The 20,869-nt window shown below is 44.6% G+C and overlaps 3 protein-coding genes across 3 annotated transcripts in view; all 3 read left to right on the forward strand.

The window, feature by feature from the left end:
* Positions 1 to 20,869, forward strand: part of LOC139376285 (uncharacterized) — a 1,125,987-nt gene that overhangs the window by 67,983 nt on the left and 1,037,135 nt on the right. The window lies entirely within an intron of this gene.
* LOC139376193 (UDP-glucuronosyltransferase 2C1-like) lies at positions 4,023 to 12,009 on the forward strand. Its single transcript, XM_071118482.1, has 3 exons — positions 4,023 to 4,349; positions 10,066 to 11,101; positions 11,326 to 12,009. Exons 2-3 carry the CDS (start codon positions 10,074 to 10,076, stop codon positions 11,897 to 11,899), a joined length of 1,602 nt encoding a protein of 533 aa, XP_070974583.1. The 5' UTR covers positions 4,023 to 4,349; positions 10,066 to 10,073; the 3' UTR covers positions 11,900 to 12,009.
* Positions 4,214 to 19,314, forward strand: LOC139376185 (UDP-glucuronosyltransferase 2A1-like). The gene is made up of 3 exons (XM_071118468.1): positions 4,214 to 4,349; positions 17,371 to 18,406; positions 18,631 to 19,314. Exons 2-3 carry the CDS (start codon positions 17,379 to 17,381, stop codon positions 19,202 to 19,204), a joined length of 1,602 nt encoding a protein of 533 aa, XP_070974569.1. The 5' UTR covers positions 4,214 to 4,349; positions 17,371 to 17,378; the 3' UTR covers positions 19,205 to 19,314.

Here is a 20,869-nt window from a genome sequence, read left to right on the forward strand (position 1 = left end):
TGGCAACCGAAAGCTTCAGGATTGGAGATTGGGGCTTGCCGTCATCATGACAAAAACAAATTGGGGGTTGATTATAGTATTCCTTCCCAGCCAACAGGGGGCACTGTTTAACGTTTTACAGCTTGTGCTCAAGCAGCTGCTCACAATAATACAGTTTTGTACTTTGTAAATGAGGGCTATTGATTAACACACAGATGCCATTTGGGATAGATGCAAATGTTTCCCAATCTTCTCTGATAGGGAGAAAACTAAATAGTTCACCCGCTTGGGTCCCCAGGACCCAGAAACACAGAGATGGATTTCACATCCAAACACAACAATGAGTGCTGGGCAAGAGCAACGACAAGGAGTACATCTATTGAAAGTAAATGGTTAAAAACTAAAAGGAACAAGGGATAGCTTGCTAGTTGTCAATTCATTGGTTCTGAGTCTGTAGTACTCAGACATCTGGGACTGCCAGTCTTCTGTCATACCAACTCATTGTCGTGCCAAACTGATCTTAGAATATGCAAGAGCACAAATTGATCTGCGACCAGGCTATCGTGGGAGAATCTCGCTGGAGAAAAGGCCATTTTTTTACTAGGCAGCAAGTATAATCCAAATATGACCCTAAAAGGGACTTCCTGCATGATGCATAAAAACACTACTAACTCTGTACGAAAGTAGGAGCAGATCATTTGCTTTGGTTGCTAAAGTAATTTTTGTTTGTATCGTAATAAATGTTTGTCATTTATGCTACTAGATTGAACGCCATATGATCAATCAGTTGGTTGTGTGACGCCTCATTGTTAGGTTTCTGCCATGTTCCTTCTCATTCTAGCCTCATTATTAATGGTCAGGTAATGACAGTCTATTTTATTTAGTATGTAGCTAGTATAATTTGAGTTTTGAATTTATTTTTTTATTTTTTTTAAAATGCTTTGTTTAATTTGTAAGTGATAATGTCAACCAAAGCCTATTAATCTGCAGGGATAAATCCATGCTGGTTTAAGAATGACCGATTTCTCACATTCCGATGCGACCCAGAACTGTCAGGTGTCAGTGAATACGAACCGTCCCCTTGCGGCAAAAAGAACCTGAACCTCTGAACGCATCAGGTTCCTGGAGCCTGTGATTCAGAATCCGTTACCTTTATTGTTGGTCCTTAACTTTTTTCATTTTAGCTTCTAACTCTTTAAGTCTAGCATTATTCTTCAGAATATCTGTTTCAGTCAATTCTGATTTGTTGATTTCGATGGTCCATTGAACCGCCTGTCTATGTCGTCGTTATGATTACCGGACTGTCTGCCTCTGCTTTTGTATCCTGATCAAAGGTAAGTTTACAGATGTGTCATTTCTTCTATTTGACTTTTTTTTTGTTGTTGATGTTTCATCTAACATGTTGTAGTGGATCTAGCCTGGTCCCAGATCTGTTAGCTTCTTTGGTCATTACGATAGGAGTTGGCAGGACAACAGCAGAAGCAGTTCTGAAACCAGGCTAGAATTGATCCAACTTGAATATTGTCCAATGGGAAATGCAGTGTCTGGTTGAATTATTATCTTCCCAGCAGGGTTGGAGTCAATTCCATTTTAAAGTTCAGTCAATTAAGGAAGTACACTGAAATTCCAATTCTCCACAACGTTTTTCGATGAGGAAAATTTGGAATCCATTTTCTGAATTTACTGGAATTGATTTGACCCCAACCAGTTTGGATTTAAGTTTAAGTGAGAGGTCTAATGCCCTGCTTCTCGGGGGGTGAGTTACGGACTACGAGGTGAGTTACGGACTACGAGGTGAGTTTGTAAAGATGACGCTGCGAGTTGAGAAACGGGTGCAGGTGAAATGTTTAATAAAACAACGAACTTGAGACAAGACAGCGTAACAGTGGACGAGAGCATGAAGACAGGAAACAATACCGACTGAGGAATAAACATATAAAGGGGAGGTAATGATGAAGGTAATGGAGTCCAGGTGTGAAGGTGTGAATCATGATGATCTGCAGGTGAGAGTAAGGAAGGATGCCAGGTGTGTGTAATGATGAATCCCAGGACCGGCGACGTCGTGCGCCAGAGGGGAGGCGTGATAGTAGGCACGACCGTCCCCCCTCACGGATGCACGGCTCCTGCTGCAGGATGACGCCGACCAGGGAGGTGACCCTGAGGACAAGGAGCGGGTCGGTCCGGGCTGCAAAGGTGGAAATCACAGATGATGTTGGAATCCAGAATGTCCTCCAGGGCCTCCCAGGTGGCGCAGTGGTTAAGGGTACGCTGTACTGCAGCGCCAGCTGTGCCATCAGAGACTCTGGGTTCGCGCCCAGGCTCTGTCGTAACCGGCGTCAAGGTCCGTGGGGCGACGCACAATTGGCCTAGCGTCGTCCGGCTTGGCCGGTAGGGATATCCTTGTCTCATCGCGCACCAGCGACTCCTGTGGCGGGCCGGGCGCAGTGCACGCTAACCAAGGTTGCCAGGTGCACGGTGTTTCCTCCGACACATTGGTGTGGCTGGCTTCCAAGTTGGATGCACGCTGTGTTAAGAAGCAGTGCAGCTTGGTTGGGTTGTGTATCGGAGGACGCATGACTTTCAACCTTCGTCTCTCCCGAGCCCGTACGGGAGTTGTAGTGATGAGACAAGATAGTAGCTACTAAAAACAATTGGATACCACGAAATTGGGGAGAAAAAGGGGTAAAAATTCAAAAAAATAAAAAGAGACGGTAGCAGCAACATTGTGTACAAAATAAGTTACAAACAATGTGTAAAAACAAACAGAATAGCACAGTTGGTTAGGAGCCTGTAAAACGGCAGCCATTCCCTTCGGCGCCATTATTACAGGGGTCTAGGCCATTGACTAGGCCATTCCAAAACTTCAATTTGGTTGCTTTTTAACCATTTTCATGTAGACTTCAGAGATCTCTTCTATCAATGTATCCTCTGTGGGTGAATATTGAGAATGAGAGACACACACACACACACAGCAAAATTATTCATAGCTAATCAGAGAAAAAGAGAGAGAATTTGAGAGTTTACGCACTATACTATTGTTTTAACGGTGTTACTCACTATTAACAATGCCCCTCTTTTCACTATTAAATAAAGGTAAACTATTCTGACTTTTTATTTGGATCGCCGTCACAATCCTTGTCTTACACTATTTGCAATGAAGTATACAGTAATGCAAAGTGTGTGCACTGCATTCTGTACCCTCTCTAAGGCGTCATTGAGACCGTCCCATGGTAATACAAGGCATAGCACAGTCATGGTCACGTGTCATAATCATTTTTCCCGGGCACTCACCTTTCCTCTACTACTCTTGTGTTTCAACCAAGTTCAACATGGTGCGTGCAATGCGCCTTGGCTATGTTATCTAACAGATTAAGATTATTTTATTGGTCAATTGCAACACAAGGTCAACCCAAATGTTACTTCCGCTTCCCAAGACGCGACAGATTTTTTTTTTTTCTCATCGGATCCTGGATTCGAACTGGCAAGTTTCCAGTTGCTGGCTTGCCTATCTGCCACCTTACAATTGCTACCAATGGCGAAGAGAGACATTACTTAAATGTATGGAACTGATTTTTTTATTTTATTTGACCTTTATTTATCTAGGCAAGTCAGTTAAGAACAAATTCTTATTTTCAATGAGGGCCTAGGAACAGTGGGTTAACTGCCTGTTCAGGGGCAGAACGACAGATTTTGTACCTTGTCAGCTCGGGGATTTGAACTTGCAACCTTTCGGTTACTAGTCCAACGCTCTAACCACTAGGCTACCCTGCCGATATGCATATATGCGTGCTTGTTGCATATTGTGGGACTGAACATTTTCACTTGAGCAAGCATATGAGTCTCATGCAAAAAAAAAACACAAAAAAAAAACGGTTCCAGAACTTGTTTGAACTTTGAACATGGTTTATGTTCCAAATGTCACCCTATATAGTGTACAGCTTTTAACCAGAGCCTTGGTCAGAAGTAGTGCACTATGTAGGGAAAAGGGTACAATTTGGGACACAAACCATTTGTAAAGTTCAAACAAGTTCTGGAATGCAGTGTTACACACACCTAATGTATTAGACGATGGTTTAAAAACAGTCCACTTGGTAGGGAATATGGTGCGATTTGCCACTGGTCACACAGATTGTGTAACCTCCAGACTCCCCAAGTCGTTTTGCGTCTAACAAGGCACTGTTGTAGTAGTGAGTAGTGAGGTAACCTAACTTACCTTTATGTCACATGTCTGATACCAACAATCAGAGGACACAACCCTACTGGACTGCCTTTCAGTGAGATGTGAATGAATTTTAAGTAGTTGTCTGGGCAGTTGGACAAACTAACACTGATTTGGATTTTAAAGCTGCTTGTGGACTTGGCTGGTTTTGGTAGGTAATCTATCAGTGAGAACACTGTACATTAAGGGTTTATAAAGGCTTTATTTTTTACGTTAACAATGGTTATTTAAACATTTAGTTTAATTCGTTCAGATAGTTTGTTGGTGGTTAGTAAGTTACCGTGCCTTCAGAAAGTATTCATACCCCTTGACTTATTCCACATTTTGCTGTGTTACAGCCTGAACATGTTTTTTGAAATGTTTGCACATTTATTGAAAGGGAAATACAGAAATAACTTATTTACATAAGTATTACATAAGTATTCACACCCACTTTGTAGAAGCACCTTTTGCAGCGATTACAGCTGTGAGTCTTTCTGGGTACATTTCTAAGAGCTTTCCACACCTGGATGGTGCAAAATTTGCCCATTATCTATTTTCTAAATTCTTCAAGCTCTGTCAAATTTCTTGTTGATCATTGCTATATTACCATTTTCAGGTCTTACCATAGATTTTCAAGCAGATTTAAGTCAAAACTGTATCTCGGCCACCCAGGAACATTCATTAGTTTCTTGGTAAGCAATGCAGTGTAGATTTGGTCTAGTGTTTTGGGTTATTGTCCTGCTGAAAGGGGAATTTGTCTCCCAATGTCTGTTGGAAAGCTGACTGAACCAGGTTTTCCTTTAGGATTCTGCCTGTGCTTAGTTCTTTTCCGTTTATTTTTATCCTTAAAAACTCCCTAGTCCTTGCCGATGACAAGCATACCCATAACATGATGCAGCCACCACCATGCTTGAAAATATGAAGAGTGGTACTCAGTGATGTGTTGTGTTGGATTTGCCCCAAACATAACGCTTTGTATTCAGGACATAAAGTTAATTTCTTTGCCACATTTTTTTGTGGTTTTACGTTAGTACCTTGTTGCAAACAGGATGCATGTTTTAGAATGTGTTTATTCTATACAGGATTCCTTCTTTTCATTCTGTCATTTAGGTTGTATTGTGGAGTAACTACAATGTTGTTGATCCATCCTGTTTCCATCCTCAGTTTTCTATCCTATCACAGCCCTTAAACTGTAACTGTTTCATAGTCACCATTGGCCTCATGTTGAAATCCCTGAGTGGTTTCCTTCCTCTCCGGCAACTGAGTTAGGAAGAACGCCTGTATCTTTGTAGTGACTAGGTGTATTGACACACCATCCAAAATGTAATTAATAACTTCACCATGCTCAAAGGGATATCCATAGTCAGCTTCTAAAAAAAAATGTTTTTAAGTTATATTTTTTTATAACCCATCTACCAATAGGGGCCCTTCTTTATGAGACATTGGAAAACCTCCCTGGTCTTTGTTGTTGAATCTGTGTTTGAAATTCACTGCCCGACTACATGGACCTTACAGATAATTGTGTGTGTGTGTGTGTGTGGTACAGAGATGAGGTGGTCATTCATAAATCATGTTAAACACTATTATTGCACACAGAGTGAGTCCATGCAATTTATTATGTGACTTGTTTAAGTACTTATTATGTGTGTGTGTAGAGGGGGGAGGGGGCATTCTGTTTGCATCATAAAGGCAATTCATTATGCAAAGATGGAAAGCAAATTGGAAAAATGATATGCGAATCTGTGTAACCTGGAGAAATCTAGTCTCTTTGTGCTAAGATACCACTCCTTGTCATGCCAAACAATGACAAGGAGCGCAAGAAGTGGAACGTTTGCACAAAACCGGTTCTGGATTTCTAAGGATGTAGAGAAGCAATATGAGTTTATCCATGGATGCTACTTCTTAGCCTGGTTCCAGGTCTGTTTGTGCTGCCTTGCCAACTCCTACACTTAGAAAAAGGGTTCCAAAAGGGTTTTTACCTGGAACCTAAAGTGGTTCTTCAAAGGGTCCTTCTATGGGAACAGCCAAAGAACCCTTTTAGGTTCTAGATATCACCATTTTTTTTCCCCCTTAAGAGTGTATGGTGATTGTCACACCAAACAAACAGACTTGTCAAGACTGTACAAATAGATCTGGGAGGCTGGGATTAATAATATAGGACAAAACACAACGAGAGATACCACAACACTACATAAAGAGAGACCTAAGACAACAGCACACCATGGTAGCAACACATGACAACACACCATGGTAGCAACACATGACAACACACCATGGTAGCAACACATGACAACACACCATGGTAGCAACACATGACAACACACCATGGTAGCAACACATGACAACACAGCATGGTAGCAACACATGACAACACACCATGGTAGCAACACATGACAACACACCATGGTAGCAACACATGACAACAACACACCATGGTAGCAACACATGACAACACACCATGGTAGCAACACATGACAACATAGCATGGTAGCAACACATGACAACATAGCATGGTAGCAACACATGACAACACACCATGGTAGCAACACATGACAACACACCATGGTAGCAACACATGACAACACACCATGGTAGCAACACATGACAACATAGCATGGTAGCAACACATGACAACATAGCATGGTAGCAACACATGACAACATAGCATGGTAGCAACACATGACAACATAGCATGGTAGCAACACATGACAACACACCATGGTAGCAACACATGACAACATAGCATGGTAGCAACACATGACAACACACCATGGTAGCAACACATGACAACACACCATGGTAGCAACACATGACAACATAGCATGGTAGCAACACATGACAACATAGCATGGTAGCAACACATGACAACACAGCATGGTAGCAACACATGACAACACACCATGGTAGAAACACATGACAACATAGCATGGTAGCAACACATGACAACACACCATGGTAGCAACACATGACAACACACCATGGTAGCAACACATGACAACACACCATGGTAGAAACACATGACAACACACCATGGTAGCAACACATGACAACACACCATGGTAGCAACACATGACAACACACCATGGTAGCAACACATGACAACACACCATGGTAGAAACACATGACAACACACCATGGTAGCAACACATGACAACACACCATGGTAGCAACACATGACAACACACCATGGTAGCAACACATGACAACACACCATGGTAGCAACACATGACAACACACCATGGTAGCAACACATGACAACACACCATGGTAGCAACACATGACAACACACCATGGTAGAAACACATGACAACACAGCATGGTAGCAACACATGACAACACACCATGGTAGAAACACATGACAACACACCATGGTAGCAACACATGACAACACACCATGGTAGCAACACATGACAACACACCATGGTAGCAACACATGACAACACACCATGGTAGAAACACATGACAACACAGCATGGTAGCAACACATGACAACACACCATGGTAGCAACACATGACAACACACCATGGTAGCAACACATGACAACACACCATGGTAGCAACACATGACAACATAGCATGGTAGCAACACATGACAACATAGCATGGTAGCAACACATGACAACATAGCATGGTAGCAACACATGACAACACACCATGGTAGCAACACATGACAACACACCATGGTAGCAACACATGACAACATAGCATGGTAGCAACACACCATGGTAGCAACACATGACAACACACCATGGTAGCAACACATGACAACACACCATGGTAGCAACACATGACAACATAGCATGGTAGCAACACATGACAACACACCATGGTAGCAACACATGACAACATAGCATGGTAGCAACACACCATGGTAGCAACACATGACAACATAGCATGGTAGCAACACATGACAACATAGCATGGTAGCAACACATGACAACATAGCATGGTAGCAACACATGACAACACACCATGGTAGCAACACATGACAACACACCATGGTAGCAACACATGACAACATAGCATGGTAGCAACACACCATGGTAGCAACACATGACAACACACCATGGTAGCAACACATGACAACATAGCATGGTAGCAACACATGACAACACACCATGGTAGCAACACATGACAACACACCATGGTAGCAACACATGACAACATAGCATGGTAGCAACACACCATGGTAGCAACACATGACAACACACCATGGTAGCAACACATGACAACACACCATGGTAGCAACACATGACAACACACCATGGTAGCAACACATGACAACACACCATGGTAGCAACACATGACAACACACCATGGTAGCAACACATGACAACACAGCATGGTAGCAACACCGCTAGCTGCTCCTCCCATCCACAACCCTCTATGCTTCCTAATGTGATCAACACAGCATGGTAGCAACACATGACAACACAGCATGGTAGCAACACCGCTAGCTGCTCCTCCCATCCACAACCCTCTATGCTTCCTAATGTGATCAACACACCATGGTAGCAACACATGACAACACAGCATGGTAGCAACACAGCTAGCTGCTCCTCCCATCCACAACCCTCTATGCTTCCTAATGTGATCAACACACCATGGTAGCAACACATGACAACACAGCATGGTAGCAACACAGCTAGCTGCTCCTCCCATCCACAACCCTCTATGCTTCCTAATGTGATCAACACACCATGGTAGCAACACATGACAACACACCATGGTAGCAACACAGCTAGCTGCTCCTCCCATCCACAACCCTCTATGCTTCCTAATGTGATCAACACACCATGGTAGCAACACCGCTAGCTGCTCCTCCCATCCACAGCCCTCTATGCTTCCTAATGTGATCAACACACCATGGTAGCAACACAGCTAGCTGCTCCTCCCATCCACAGCCCTCTATGCTTCCTAATGTGATCAACACACCATGGTAGCAACACCGCTAGCTGCTCCTCCCATCCACAGCCCTCTATGCTTCCTAATGTGATCAACACAGCATGGTAGCAACACCGCTAGCTGCTCCTCCCATCCACAGCCCTCTATGCTTCCTAATGTGATCAACACAGCATGGTAGCAACACCGCTAGCTGCTCCTCCCATCCACAACCCTCTATGCTTGCTAATGTGATCTGCAGCAGTCAGAATATTCTGATTGAACAATGAGGTTGCATAACCATAAACCCTCTCCCAGATCAGACCTGGGTTCAACCACCATTTGAAAATCTTTTAAATAATTTAAGCGTTTGCTTTTGGAGTGCCTGTGTAACGGATGTGAAACCGCTAGCTTAGTTAGCGGCGCTAAATAGCGTTTCCATCGGTGACGTCACTTGCTCTGAGACCTTGAAGTAGTGGTTCCCCCTTTGCTCTGCAAGGGCCGCGGCTTTTGTGGAGCGATGGGTAACGATGCTTCGTGGGTGACTGTTGTTGATGTGTGCAGAGGGTCTCTGGTTCGAGCCCGGCGAGGGGCGAGGGGACGGACTAAAGTTATACTGTTACACCTGGAATGCCAGGTTTGTGCTTTTTGTACTTTTCTACTGGTCCCATTGTCACAGCTAAACTATTTAAAAATGATATCAAATCGTTTTTGAACCCAGGTCTGATTCAGATGTATCAGATATGATCTTGTGCAACTATGAGTCTATATCTGAATATGACCCTATTGGATTGGTATGACTGTATACATTAGCTAGGTTACCTTGTAGATTCGTTGAATACCAACCCATTTCGCAACTTTATAAAAAGGGCCAGAGAGACAATTCAATTCTCTGATTCCTATACAATTGTCAGATGTTACAGAATGTGCTAAAAACTATAGCTGACGGCTAGTTAATTATTGTGATTGATTGTTTGATATCTACTTCCTTGTATCTAATTAAGGTTTCACTATGGACGGAAGGATGTATCAACCAACCCTTATCTCATTGGTCGTATTGCTCTTCACCCTGTCCAATATTGTCTATGGGGGTAAAATATTAATCTACCCAATGGATGGAAGCCACTGGGTCAACATGAGAGTCATCATCGAAGAGTTGCATTCCAAAGGCCATGACATCACAGTGGTGCGAGCTTCAAACAGCTGGTACATCAAGGAGAATTCCCCCCACTACACCACCATTACCATCCCCAACACTGGTGGCTTCGATGAAAACTTCTTTGGTGAATTTATATTAAGTAAACATCTGAAGATTCAAAGGGAGCAGGGGAAAAGTTTTTGGACCGAACTCAAGCTTCAGTCATCAATGAAGGAGACTTTTTTCGAGTTCCACAAGAACATGGCTGAAATGATCACTCGTGTCCTTGAAGACAGAAAGTTGATCCAGTCTCTCCAGGATGCTAAGTTTGATTTGGTTCTGACAGATCCTGGGATTGGTGGAGGGACGATCTTAGCCCGCGTCCTCCACCTTCCTCTGGTTTACAATGTCAGATGGACCATTCAAGGTGAAGCTCATTTGGTCATCGCCCCGTCGCCTCTCTCTTACGTCCCATACACAGCCACAGAGTTGACAGACAAGATGACCTTCCTCCAGAGAGTCACCAACATCTTAGCTTACATACTCGGGAGTTACACATTGGCATCTATCACAGAACCCAACTACAAACCGATAGTCCAGCGTTACTTTGGCCCTGACGTCGATTACAACGCATTCTTCCAGGAAGCAGATATCTGGCTCATGAGAAGCGATTTTGTCTTTGAATTTCCGAAACCCACCATGCCGAATATGGTCTACATTGGTGGGTTCCAGTGTAAGCCCTCCAAGCCTCTTCCACAGGACCTGGAGGAGTTTGTTCAGAGTTCCAGCGAGCATGGGGTTGTCATGATGACTCTGGGGACTTTGGTGGCAGAGCTTCCTGAAGATATCGCAGATGAAATCGCTGCCGCGTTCGCTCAGCTGCCTCAGAAGGTCATCTGGAGGTATGGATGGATGGATATATCCTTTAATTAATTGGACAAATTATGAGTAAAAATGGAGCCAGTTTTCCAAAAACAATAAGGCCTGGTCCTGGACTAAAAAACTATTTCAAATGTTATTCTCCATTGAGCATGCTTTTAGTCCAGGACTTTATCTGGGCCTAGACTTAAAAACAAAAGTGTCAGATTTCCATGTATATCCACTGTGGTTCTCTTGTGGTTCTCAGGTATACTGGACAGAGACCCTCTACCCTGGGTAACAACACCCTACTGGTGGACTGGCTTCCCCAGAACGACCTCCTAGGACACCCCAAGACCCGGGCCTTCGTAGCCCATGGAGGAACCAACGGTGTCCAGGAGGCCATCTACCACGGCGTCCCGGTAGTCGGCCTCCCTCTCGCCTTCGACCAGTCCGACAACCTCTCCAAGTTGAAGGAGAGGGGGGCAGCTAACACGGTGGATATCGTCACAATGGACAGAAATGTGTTCCTGGAGGCTTTGAAGGCTGTGCTGCATGAACCGTCCTACAGGGAGAACATGCAGAGGTTGTCCAGACTGCACAGAGACCAACCTATTAAACCACTGGACAAGGCAGTGTTCTGGATCGAGTTTGTTATGAGACATAAAGGAGCTCGTCACCTGAGGACAGAGTCCTATAAGATGTCCTGGATAGTATACCACTCGGTTGATGTGATAGCGACTTTGCTGGCGTGTGTGTTGCTTGTAACGCTGGTTTGCCTGGCAGTCGTAAGATGTGTTTGGCGTAAGGTGTTTTGCAGGAACAAAGTGAAAAGTGAATGATAATGTATTTTGAGATGTGAATATTAAAATAATATCTTATCATTGCTCAATCAGCAATTTATCAATAACATTTACATTTGATCAATAAAACATTGTTTTAGGGTATGTGATATCTTTGTCATTCAAATTTGTTTCTTAAATGGGTATGGATTTAAATAATCTATGCAGTATACTCAGGGGACGGGGGAAGAGATCACGATGACTTTATCATGTCCATTTACGATTGGCCCGAAATTCTGTCACCGGTAAATAGGAAGTCCTCTTCTGTCAGGATCATTGTAATCATATGGCTGCTGCAGAGGTAATGGACAATCCATTTATTTTTTACCCAACATTGTAGAATCAGTAATACTATAAATCAAAATGTATTTGGTCACATACACATGGTTAGCAGATGCTAATGCGAGCGTAGCGAAATGCTTGTGCTTCTAGTTCCGACTGTAGTAATATCTAACAAGTAATCTAACAACAACTCCCCAACAACTACCTAATACAGACAAATCTAACAGGGTTGAATGAGAATATGTACATATAAATATATGGATGAGTGATGGCCGAGCGGCATAGGCAAGGTGCAATAGATGGTATAAAATACAGTATATACATATGAGTAATGTAAGATATTTAAACAACATTAAAGTGGCCTTATTTAAAGTGCCATTGTATAAAGTGACTAGTTATCCATATGTTAATGTGGCCAGTGATTGGGTCTCAGTGTAGGGAGCAGCCTCTCTGAGTTAATGATTGCTGTTTAGCAGTTTGATGGCCTTGAGATAAAAGCTGTTCTTCTCGGTCCCAGCTTTGACGCAGCTGTACTGACCTCGCCTTCTGGATTGGAGCGGTGTGAACAGACAGTGGCTCGGGTCGTTGTCCTTGATGATCTTTTAGGCCTTCCTGTGACATCGGGTGCTGTAGGTGTCAATGGAGGGCAGGTAGTTTGCCCCGTTGATACGTTGTGCAGACCTCATCACCCTCTGGAGAGCCTTGCGGTTTAGGGCGGTCCAGTTACTGTATGTGATACAGCCTGACAGGATGCTCTCGATTATGCATCTGTAAAAGTTTGTCAGAGTTTTGGGTGACAAGCCAGATTTTTTCAGCCTCCAGAGGTTGAAGAGGCGCTGTTGTGCCTTCTTCACCACACTGTCTATGTGGGTGAACCATTTCACTTTGTCTGTGATGTGTATGCCGAGGAACTTAAAACTTTCCACTTGTGTCCCTTTGATGTGGATAGGGGGGTGCTCCCTCTGCTGTTTCCTGAAGTCCATGATCATCTCCTTTGTTTTGTTGAGGTTAAGTGAGAGGTTGTTTTCCTGACACCACACTCCGTGTGCCCTTGCTTCCTCCCTGTAGGCTGTCTCGTCGTTGTTGGTTATCAAGCCCACTACTGTTGTGTCATCTGCAAACTTGATGATTGTGTTGGAGGCGTGCATGGCCACGCAGTCGTGGGTCAACAGGGAATACAGGAGGGGGCTGGGCACGCACCCTTGTGGGGCCCCAGTGTTGAGTGTCAGAGAAGTGGAGATGTTGTTTCCTACCTTCACCACCTGGGGGCGGCCCGTCAGAAAGTCCAGGACCCAATTGCACAGGACGGGGTTGAGACCCAGGGCCTCCAGCTTGATGATGAGCTTGGAGGGTACTATGGTTTTGAATACTGACCTGTAGTCAATGAACAGCATTCTTACATAGTTACTCATTTTGTCCAGATGGAATAGGGCAGTGTGATGGTGATTGCATCCTCTGTGGACTTGTTAGGGCGGTATGCAAACTGAAGCGGGTCTAGGGTGGCCGGTAAGGTGGAGGTGATATGATCCTTGACTACTCTAAAAGCATTTCACTATGACAGAAGTGAGGGCTACGGGGCGGTCGTCATTTAGTTCAGTTATCTTTGCCTTCTTGAGTACAGGAACAATGGTAGCCATCTTGAAGCATGTGGGGACAACAGACTGGGATAGGGAGCGATTGAATATGTCTGTAAACACACCAGCCAGCTGGTCTGCACATGCTCTGAGGACACGGCTAGGGATACCGTCTGGGCCAGTAGCCTTGCAAGGTTTTTACTCACGTCGGCCACGGAGAAGGAGAGGAGTTGCCCAGTCCTTGTTAGCGGGCTAGGGATGCCGTCTGGGCAAGCAGCCTTGCGAGGGTTAACTCTTAAATGTTTTACTCACGTCGGCCACAGAGAAGGAGAGGGGTGGGTGTGCAGTCCTTGTTAGCGGACTGCGATGTTGGCACTGTACTATCCTCAAAGTGGGCAAAGAAGGTATTTAGTTTGTCTGGAAGTGTGACGTCGATGTCTGTGACGTGGTTGGTTTTATTTTTGTAGTCTGTGATTTCCTGTAGATCCTGCCACATACGTCTCGTGCCCGAGCCATTGAATTGCGACTCCACCTTGTCCCTGTACTGGCATTTCTCTTGTTTGATTGCCTTGCGGAGGGAATAACTACACAGTTTATATTCAGCCATATTCCCAGACCTATTTCCATTGTTAAATGCGGTGGTTCGCACTTTCAGTTTTTCGCAAATGCCACCATCCATCCACGGGTTTCTGGTTAGGGTAGGTTTTAATAGTCACAGTCGGTACAACATCTCCAATGCACCTCTTTATAAACTCACTCACAAGTCAGCGTATAGGTCGATGTTGTTCTCTGAGGCTGACCAGAACATATTCCAACATGATCTAAACAATCTTGAAGCTTGGCTTCCGATTGGTCAGACCAGCGTTGACTGGTTCTCGTCACTGGTACATCCTGTTTGAGTTTATGCCTTTAAAACAGTAGGAGCAAGATGGCGTCGTGGTCGGATTTGTCGAAGGGAGGGCGGGGAAGGGCTTTATATGCATCACGGAAGTTATAGTAGCAGTGATCCAGTGTATTAGTGCAATCAATATGATGATGGAATTTAGGTAGCCTTGTTCTAAAATTTGCTTTGTTAAATTCCCCAGCAACAATAAATGCACCCTCAGGATATATGATTTCCTATTTACATAAAGTCCAGTGAAGTTCCTTTAGGGCCGTCTTGTCTGCTTGAGGGGGAATGTAAACAGCTGTGACTATAACTGACGAGAATTCTCTTGGTAGGTAATATGGCCGGCATTTGATTGTAAGGAATTCTAGTTTGGTTGAGCAGAAGGACTTGAGTTCCTGTATGTTATGATTACACCATGAGTCGTTAATCATGAAGCATTCACCCCCGCCCTTCCTCTTCCCCAAGAGGTGTTCACCTCTGTCGGCACAATGCATGGAGAAGCCCGGTGGCTGAACCGATTCCGACTACCTGTCCCGAGAGTGCCATGTTTCTGTGAAACAGAGAATATTACAATCTCTGATGTCTCTCTGGAAGGCAACCCTTGCTCGAATTTCGTCTACCTTCTTGTCAAGAGACTGGACGTTGGCAAGTAGTATACTCGGGAGCGGTGGACGATGTGAACGTCTACGGAGTCTGACCAGGAGGCTGCTTTGTCTGCCCCTTCTGCGGCGCTGTTGTTTGGGATCGGCTTCTGGAATTAGATCCATTGCCCTGGGTGATGGTCTGAACAAAGGATCGCTTCGGGAAAGTCGTATTCCTGGTCGTAATGATGGTATATGATGGTATATCCATTAGTTGTTCCCGGCTGTATGTAATAAGACTTAATATTTAATGGGGTAACAATGTAAGATATAAACAGGGTTGGGGTCTGTCCAGTAACCAGGGTCGGGGTCAGTTCAGTAACCAGGGTTGGGGTCAGTCCAGTAACCATGATTGGAGTCAGTCCAGAAGCCAGGATTGGGGTCACTCCAGTAACCAGGGTCAGTCCAGAAACCAGGATTGGGGTCAGTACAGTAACCAGAGGATTGGGGTCAGTACAGTAACCAGGGTCAGTCAAGTAACCAGGATTGGGGTCAGTCAAGTAACCAGGATTGGGGTCAGTCAAGTAACCAGGATTGGGGTCAGTCCAGTAACCAGTATTGGGGTCAGTCCTGTAACCAGGATTGGGGTCAGCCCAGTAACTAGGATTGGGGTCAGTCCAGTAACCAGGATTGGGGTCAGTCCTGTAACCAGGATTGGGGTCAGTCCAGTAACCACGATTGGGGTCATTCCTGTAACCGGGATTGGGGTCATTCCTGTAACCAGGATTGGGGTCAGTCCTGTAACTAGGATTGGGGTCAGTCCAGTAACCAGGATTGAGGTCAGTCCAGTAACCAGGGTCAGTCCAGTAACCAGGATTGGGGTCAGTCCTGTAACCAGCATTGGGGTCAGTCCTGTAACCAGGATTGGGGTCAGTCCTGTAACCAGGATTGGGGTCATTCCTGTAACCAGGATTGGGGTCAGTCCTGTAACCAGGATTGGGGTCAGTCCAGTAACCAGGATTGGGGTCAGTCCAGTAACCAGGGTCAGTCCAGTAACCAAGATTGGGGTCAGTCCAGTAACCAGCATTGGGGTCAGTCCAGTAACCAGCATTGGGGTCAGTCCAGTAACCAGGATTGAGGTCAGTCCAGTAAACAGCATTGGGGTCAGTCCAGTAACCAGGATTGGGTTCAGCCCCGTAACCAGGATTGGGGTCAGTCCTGTAACCAGGATTGGAGTCAGTCCAGTAACCAGGATTGGGGTCATTCCTGTAACCAGGATTGGGGTCAGTCCTGTAACCAGGATTGGGGTCAGTCCAGTAACCAGGATTGGGGTCAGTCCAGTAACCAGGGTCAGTCCAGTAACCAAGATTGGGGTCAGTCCAGTAACCAGCATTGGGGTCAGTCCAGTAACCAGCATTGGGGTCAGTCCAGTAACCAGGATTGAGGTCAGTCCAGTAACCAGCATTGGGGTCAGTCCAGTAACCAGGATTGGGTTCAGCCCCGTAACCAGGATTGGGGTCAGTCCAGTAACCAGGGTCAGTCCAGTAACCAAGATTGGGTTCAGTCCAGTAACCAGCATTGGGGTCAGTCCAGTAACCAGCATTGGGGTCAGTCCAGTAACCAGGATTGAAGTCAGTCCAGTAACCAGCATTGGGGTCAGTCCAGTAACCAGGATTGGGTTCAGCCCCGTAACCAGGATTGGGGTCAGTCCTGTAACCAGGATTGGAGTCAGTCCAGTAACCTGGATTGGGGTCAGTCCAGTAACCAGGATTGGGGTCAGTCCAGTAACCAGGATTGGGTTCAGCCCCGTAACCAGGATTGGGGTCAGTCCAGTAACCTGGATTGGGGTCAGTCCAGTAACCAGGATTGGGGTCAGTCCAATAACCAGTATTACCAGCAACTATGAGTCTATCTGAATATGACCCTATTGGATTGGTATGACAATATACATTAGCTTGGTTATCTAGTAGATTCGTTGAATACCAACCCATTTCGCAACTTTATAAAAAGGGCCAGAGAGACAATTCAATTCTCTGATTCCTATACAATTGTCAGATGTTACAGAATGTGCTAAAAACTATAGCTGACGGCTAGTTAATTATTGTGATTGATTGTTTGACATCTACTTCCTTGTATCTAATTAAGGTTTCACCATGGACGGAAGGATGTATCAACCAACCCTTATCTCATTGGTCGTATTGCTCTTCACCCTGTCCAATATTGTCTATGGGGGTAAAATATTAATCTACCCAATGGATGGAAGCCACTGGGTCAACATGAGAGTCATCATCGAAGAGTTGCATTCCAAAGGCCATGACATCACAGTGGTGCGAGCTTCAAACAGCTGGTACATCAAGGAGAATTCCCCCCACTACACCACCATTACCATCCCCAACACTGGTGGCTTCGATGAAAACTTCTTTGGTGAATTTATATTAAGTAAACATCTGAAGATTCAAAGGGAGCAGGGGAAAAGTTTTTGGACCGAACTCAAGCTTCAGTCATCAATGAAGGAGACTTTTTTCGAGTTCCACAAGAACATGGCTGAAATGATCACTCGTGTCCTTGAAGACAGAAAGTTGATCCAGTCTCTCCAGGATGCTAAGTTTGATTTGGTTCTGACAGATCCTGGGATTGGTGGAGGGACGATCTTAGCCCGCGTCCTCCACCTTCCTCTGGTTTACAATGTCAGATGGACCATTCAAGGTGAAGCTCATTTGGTCATCGCCCCGTCGCCTCTCTCTTACGTCCCATACACAGCCACAGAGTTGACAGACAAGATGACCTTCCTCCAGAGAGTCACCAACATCTTAGCTTACATACTCGGGAGTTACACATTGGCATCTATCACAGAACCCAACTACAAACCGATAGTCCAGCGTTACTTTGGCCCTGACGTCGATTACAACGCATTCTTCCAGGAAGCAGATATCTGGCTCATGAGAAGCGATTTTGTCTTTGAATTTCCGAAACCCACCATGCCGAATATGGTCTACATTGGTGGGTTCCAGTGTAAGCCCTCCAAGCCTCTTCCACAGGACCTGGAGGAGTTTGTTCAGAGTTCCAGCGAGCATGGGGTTGTCATGATGACTCTGGGGACTTTGGTGGCAGAGCTTCCTGAAGATATCGCAGATGAAATCGCTGCCGCGTTCGCTCAGCTGCCTCAGAAGGTCATCTGGAGGTATGGATGGATGGATATATCCTTTAATTAATTGGACAAATTATGAGTAAAAATGGAGCCAGTTTTCCAAAAACAATAAGGCCTGGTCCTGGACTAAAAAACTATTTCAAATGTTATTCTCCATTGAGCATGCTTTTAGTCCAGGACTTTATCTGGGCCTAGACTTAAAAACAAAAGTGTCAGATTTCCATGTATATCCACTGTGGTTCTCTTGTGGTTCTCAGGTATACTGGACAGAGACCCTCTACCCTGGGTAACAACACCCTACTGGTGGACTGGCTTCCCCAGAACGACCTCCTAGGACACCCCAAGACCCGGGCCTTCGTAGCCCATGGAGGAACCAACGGTGTCCAGGAGGCCATCTACCACGGCGTCCCGGTAGTCGGCCTCCCTCTCGCCTTCGACCAGTCCGACAACCTCTCCAAGTTGAAGGAGAGGGGGGCAGCTAACACGGTGGATATCGTCACAATGGACAGAAATGTGTTCCTGGAGGCTTTGAAGGCTGTGCTGCATGAACCGTCCTACAGGGAGAACATGCAGAGGTTGTCCAGACTGCACAGAGACCAACCTATTAAACCACTGGACAAGGCAGTGTTCTGGATCGAGTTTGTTATGAGACATAAAGGAGCTCGTCACCTGAGGACAGAGTCCTATAAGATGTCCTGGATAGTATACCACTCGGTTGATGTGATAGCGACTTTGCTGGCGTGTGTGTTGCTTGTAACGCTGGTTTGCCTGGCAGTCGTAAGATGTGTTTGGCGTAAGGTGTTTTGCAGGAGCAAAGTGAAAAGTGAATGATAATGTATTTTGAGATGTGAATATTAAAATAATATCTTATCATTGCTCAATCAGCAATTTATCAATAACATTTACATTTGATCAATAAAACATTGTTTTAGGGTATGTGATATCTTCGTCATTCAAATTTGTTTCTTAAATGGGTATGGATTTAAATAATCTATGCAGTATACTCAGGAGATCAAGAGATCAAGAGATTTACGATTGGCCCGAAATTCTGTCACCGGTAAATAGGAAGTCCTCTTCTGTCAGGATCATTGTAATCATATGGCTGCTGCAGAGGTAATGGACAATCCATTTATTTTTTACCCAACATTGTAGAATCAGTAATACTATAAATCAAAATGTATTTGGTCACATACACATGGTTAGCAGATGTTAATGCGAGTGTAGCAAAATGCTTGTGTTTCTAGTTTCGACCGTGCAGTAATATCTAACAAGTAATCTAACAATTTCACAACAACGACCTTATACTCACAAGCGTAAAGTAATGAATAAGAATATGTACCTAGAAATATGGATGGGACAGTTATTGTGATGAAACACGGCACGGTGTTAACTCTATCTCTGTGATTGGTTTATTACAGAGCAACTTTTAAGTGTTGTCATTTCTCCAGGCATTTTAACGTTATTTAAAAATCAAATACCTTCTTTTTCTCTTCATGATCGCACGACGGAGTGTATATGAAACATGCAAAGCTTACTGGGTAAGTGTTGTAATTTTTTGGATGCTGCTCAGATCTTTTTTTTTTTTTGAAGAAGAAGAAGACCCATCTCTTTACACAGAGGGATGAAAGCTTGGTCCTCAAAGCAATCGTCCTTTGTAAACGATTTTGTCAATAACCACAGTATTGGCTTTGAATTGCATTCAGAACTCCTACAGCTATTGTTTGGCATGACAAACAGATCTGGGTCCCGGATAGGTACATTCACTTCCCTTGTGGTTCCATTATCTATGGTTTTGATCCTAATCATTAACCAGGGTTGGGGTCGGTCCTGTAAAAATCGAATCTAATCCAATTTTATTGGTCACAAACACATGGTTAGCAGATGCTAATGCGAGCGTAGCGAAATGCTTGTGCTTCTAGTTCCGACTGTAGTAATATCTAACAAGTAATCTAACAACAACTCCCCAACAACTACCTAATACAGACAAATCTAAAAGGGTTGAATGAGAATATATACATATAAATATATGGATGAGCGAGGGCCGAGCGGCATAGGCAAGGTGCAATAGATGGTATAAAATACAGTATATACATATGAGTAATGTAAGATATTTAAACAACATTAAAGTGGCCTTATTTAAAGTGCCATTGTATAAAGTGACTAGTTATCCATATGTTAATGCAGCAGGTGATTGGGTCTCAGTGTAGGGAGCAGCCTCTCTGAGTTAATGATTGCTGTTTAGCAGTTTGGTGGCCTTGAGATAGAAGCTGTTCTTCTCGGTCCCAGCTTTGACGCAGCTGTACTGACCTCGCCTTCTGGATTGGAGCGGTGTGAACAGGCAGTGGCTCGGGTTGTTGTCCTTGATGATCTTTTAGGCCTTCCTGTGACATCGGGTGCTGTAGGTGTCATGGATGGCAGGTAGTTTGCCCCCGTTGATACGTTGTGCAGACCTCATCACCCTCTGGAGAGCCTTGCGGTTTAGGGCAGTGCAGTTAC

The sequence above is a fragment of the Oncorhynchus clarkii genome, chromosome 2 (assembly GCF_045791955.1).
Source record: "Oncorhynchus clarkii lewisi isolate Uvic-CL-2024 chromosome 2, UVic_Ocla_1.0, whole genome shotgun sequence".
Lineage (NCBI taxonomy): Eukaryota > Metazoa > Chordata > Actinopteri > Salmoniformes > Salmonidae > Oncorhynchus > Oncorhynchus clarkii.

Coding starts and splice junctions, on each gene's coding strand:
- LOC139376193 (XM_071118482.1), top strand. CDS start 10,074: ATGGACGGAAGGATGTATCAACCAACCCTTATCTCATTGGTCGTATTG. Junction 11,102..11,325: donor CCTCAGAAGGTCATCTGGAG/GTATGGATGGAT, acceptor TGTGGTTCTCAG/GTATACTGGACAGAGACCCT.
- LOC139376185 (XM_071118468.1), top strand. CDS start 17,379: ATGGACGGAAGGATGTATCAACCAACCCTTATCTCATTGGTCGTATTG. Junction 18,407..18,630: donor CCTCAGAAGGTCATCTGGAG/GTATGGATGGAT, acceptor TGTGGTTCTCAG/GTATACTGGACAGAGACCCT.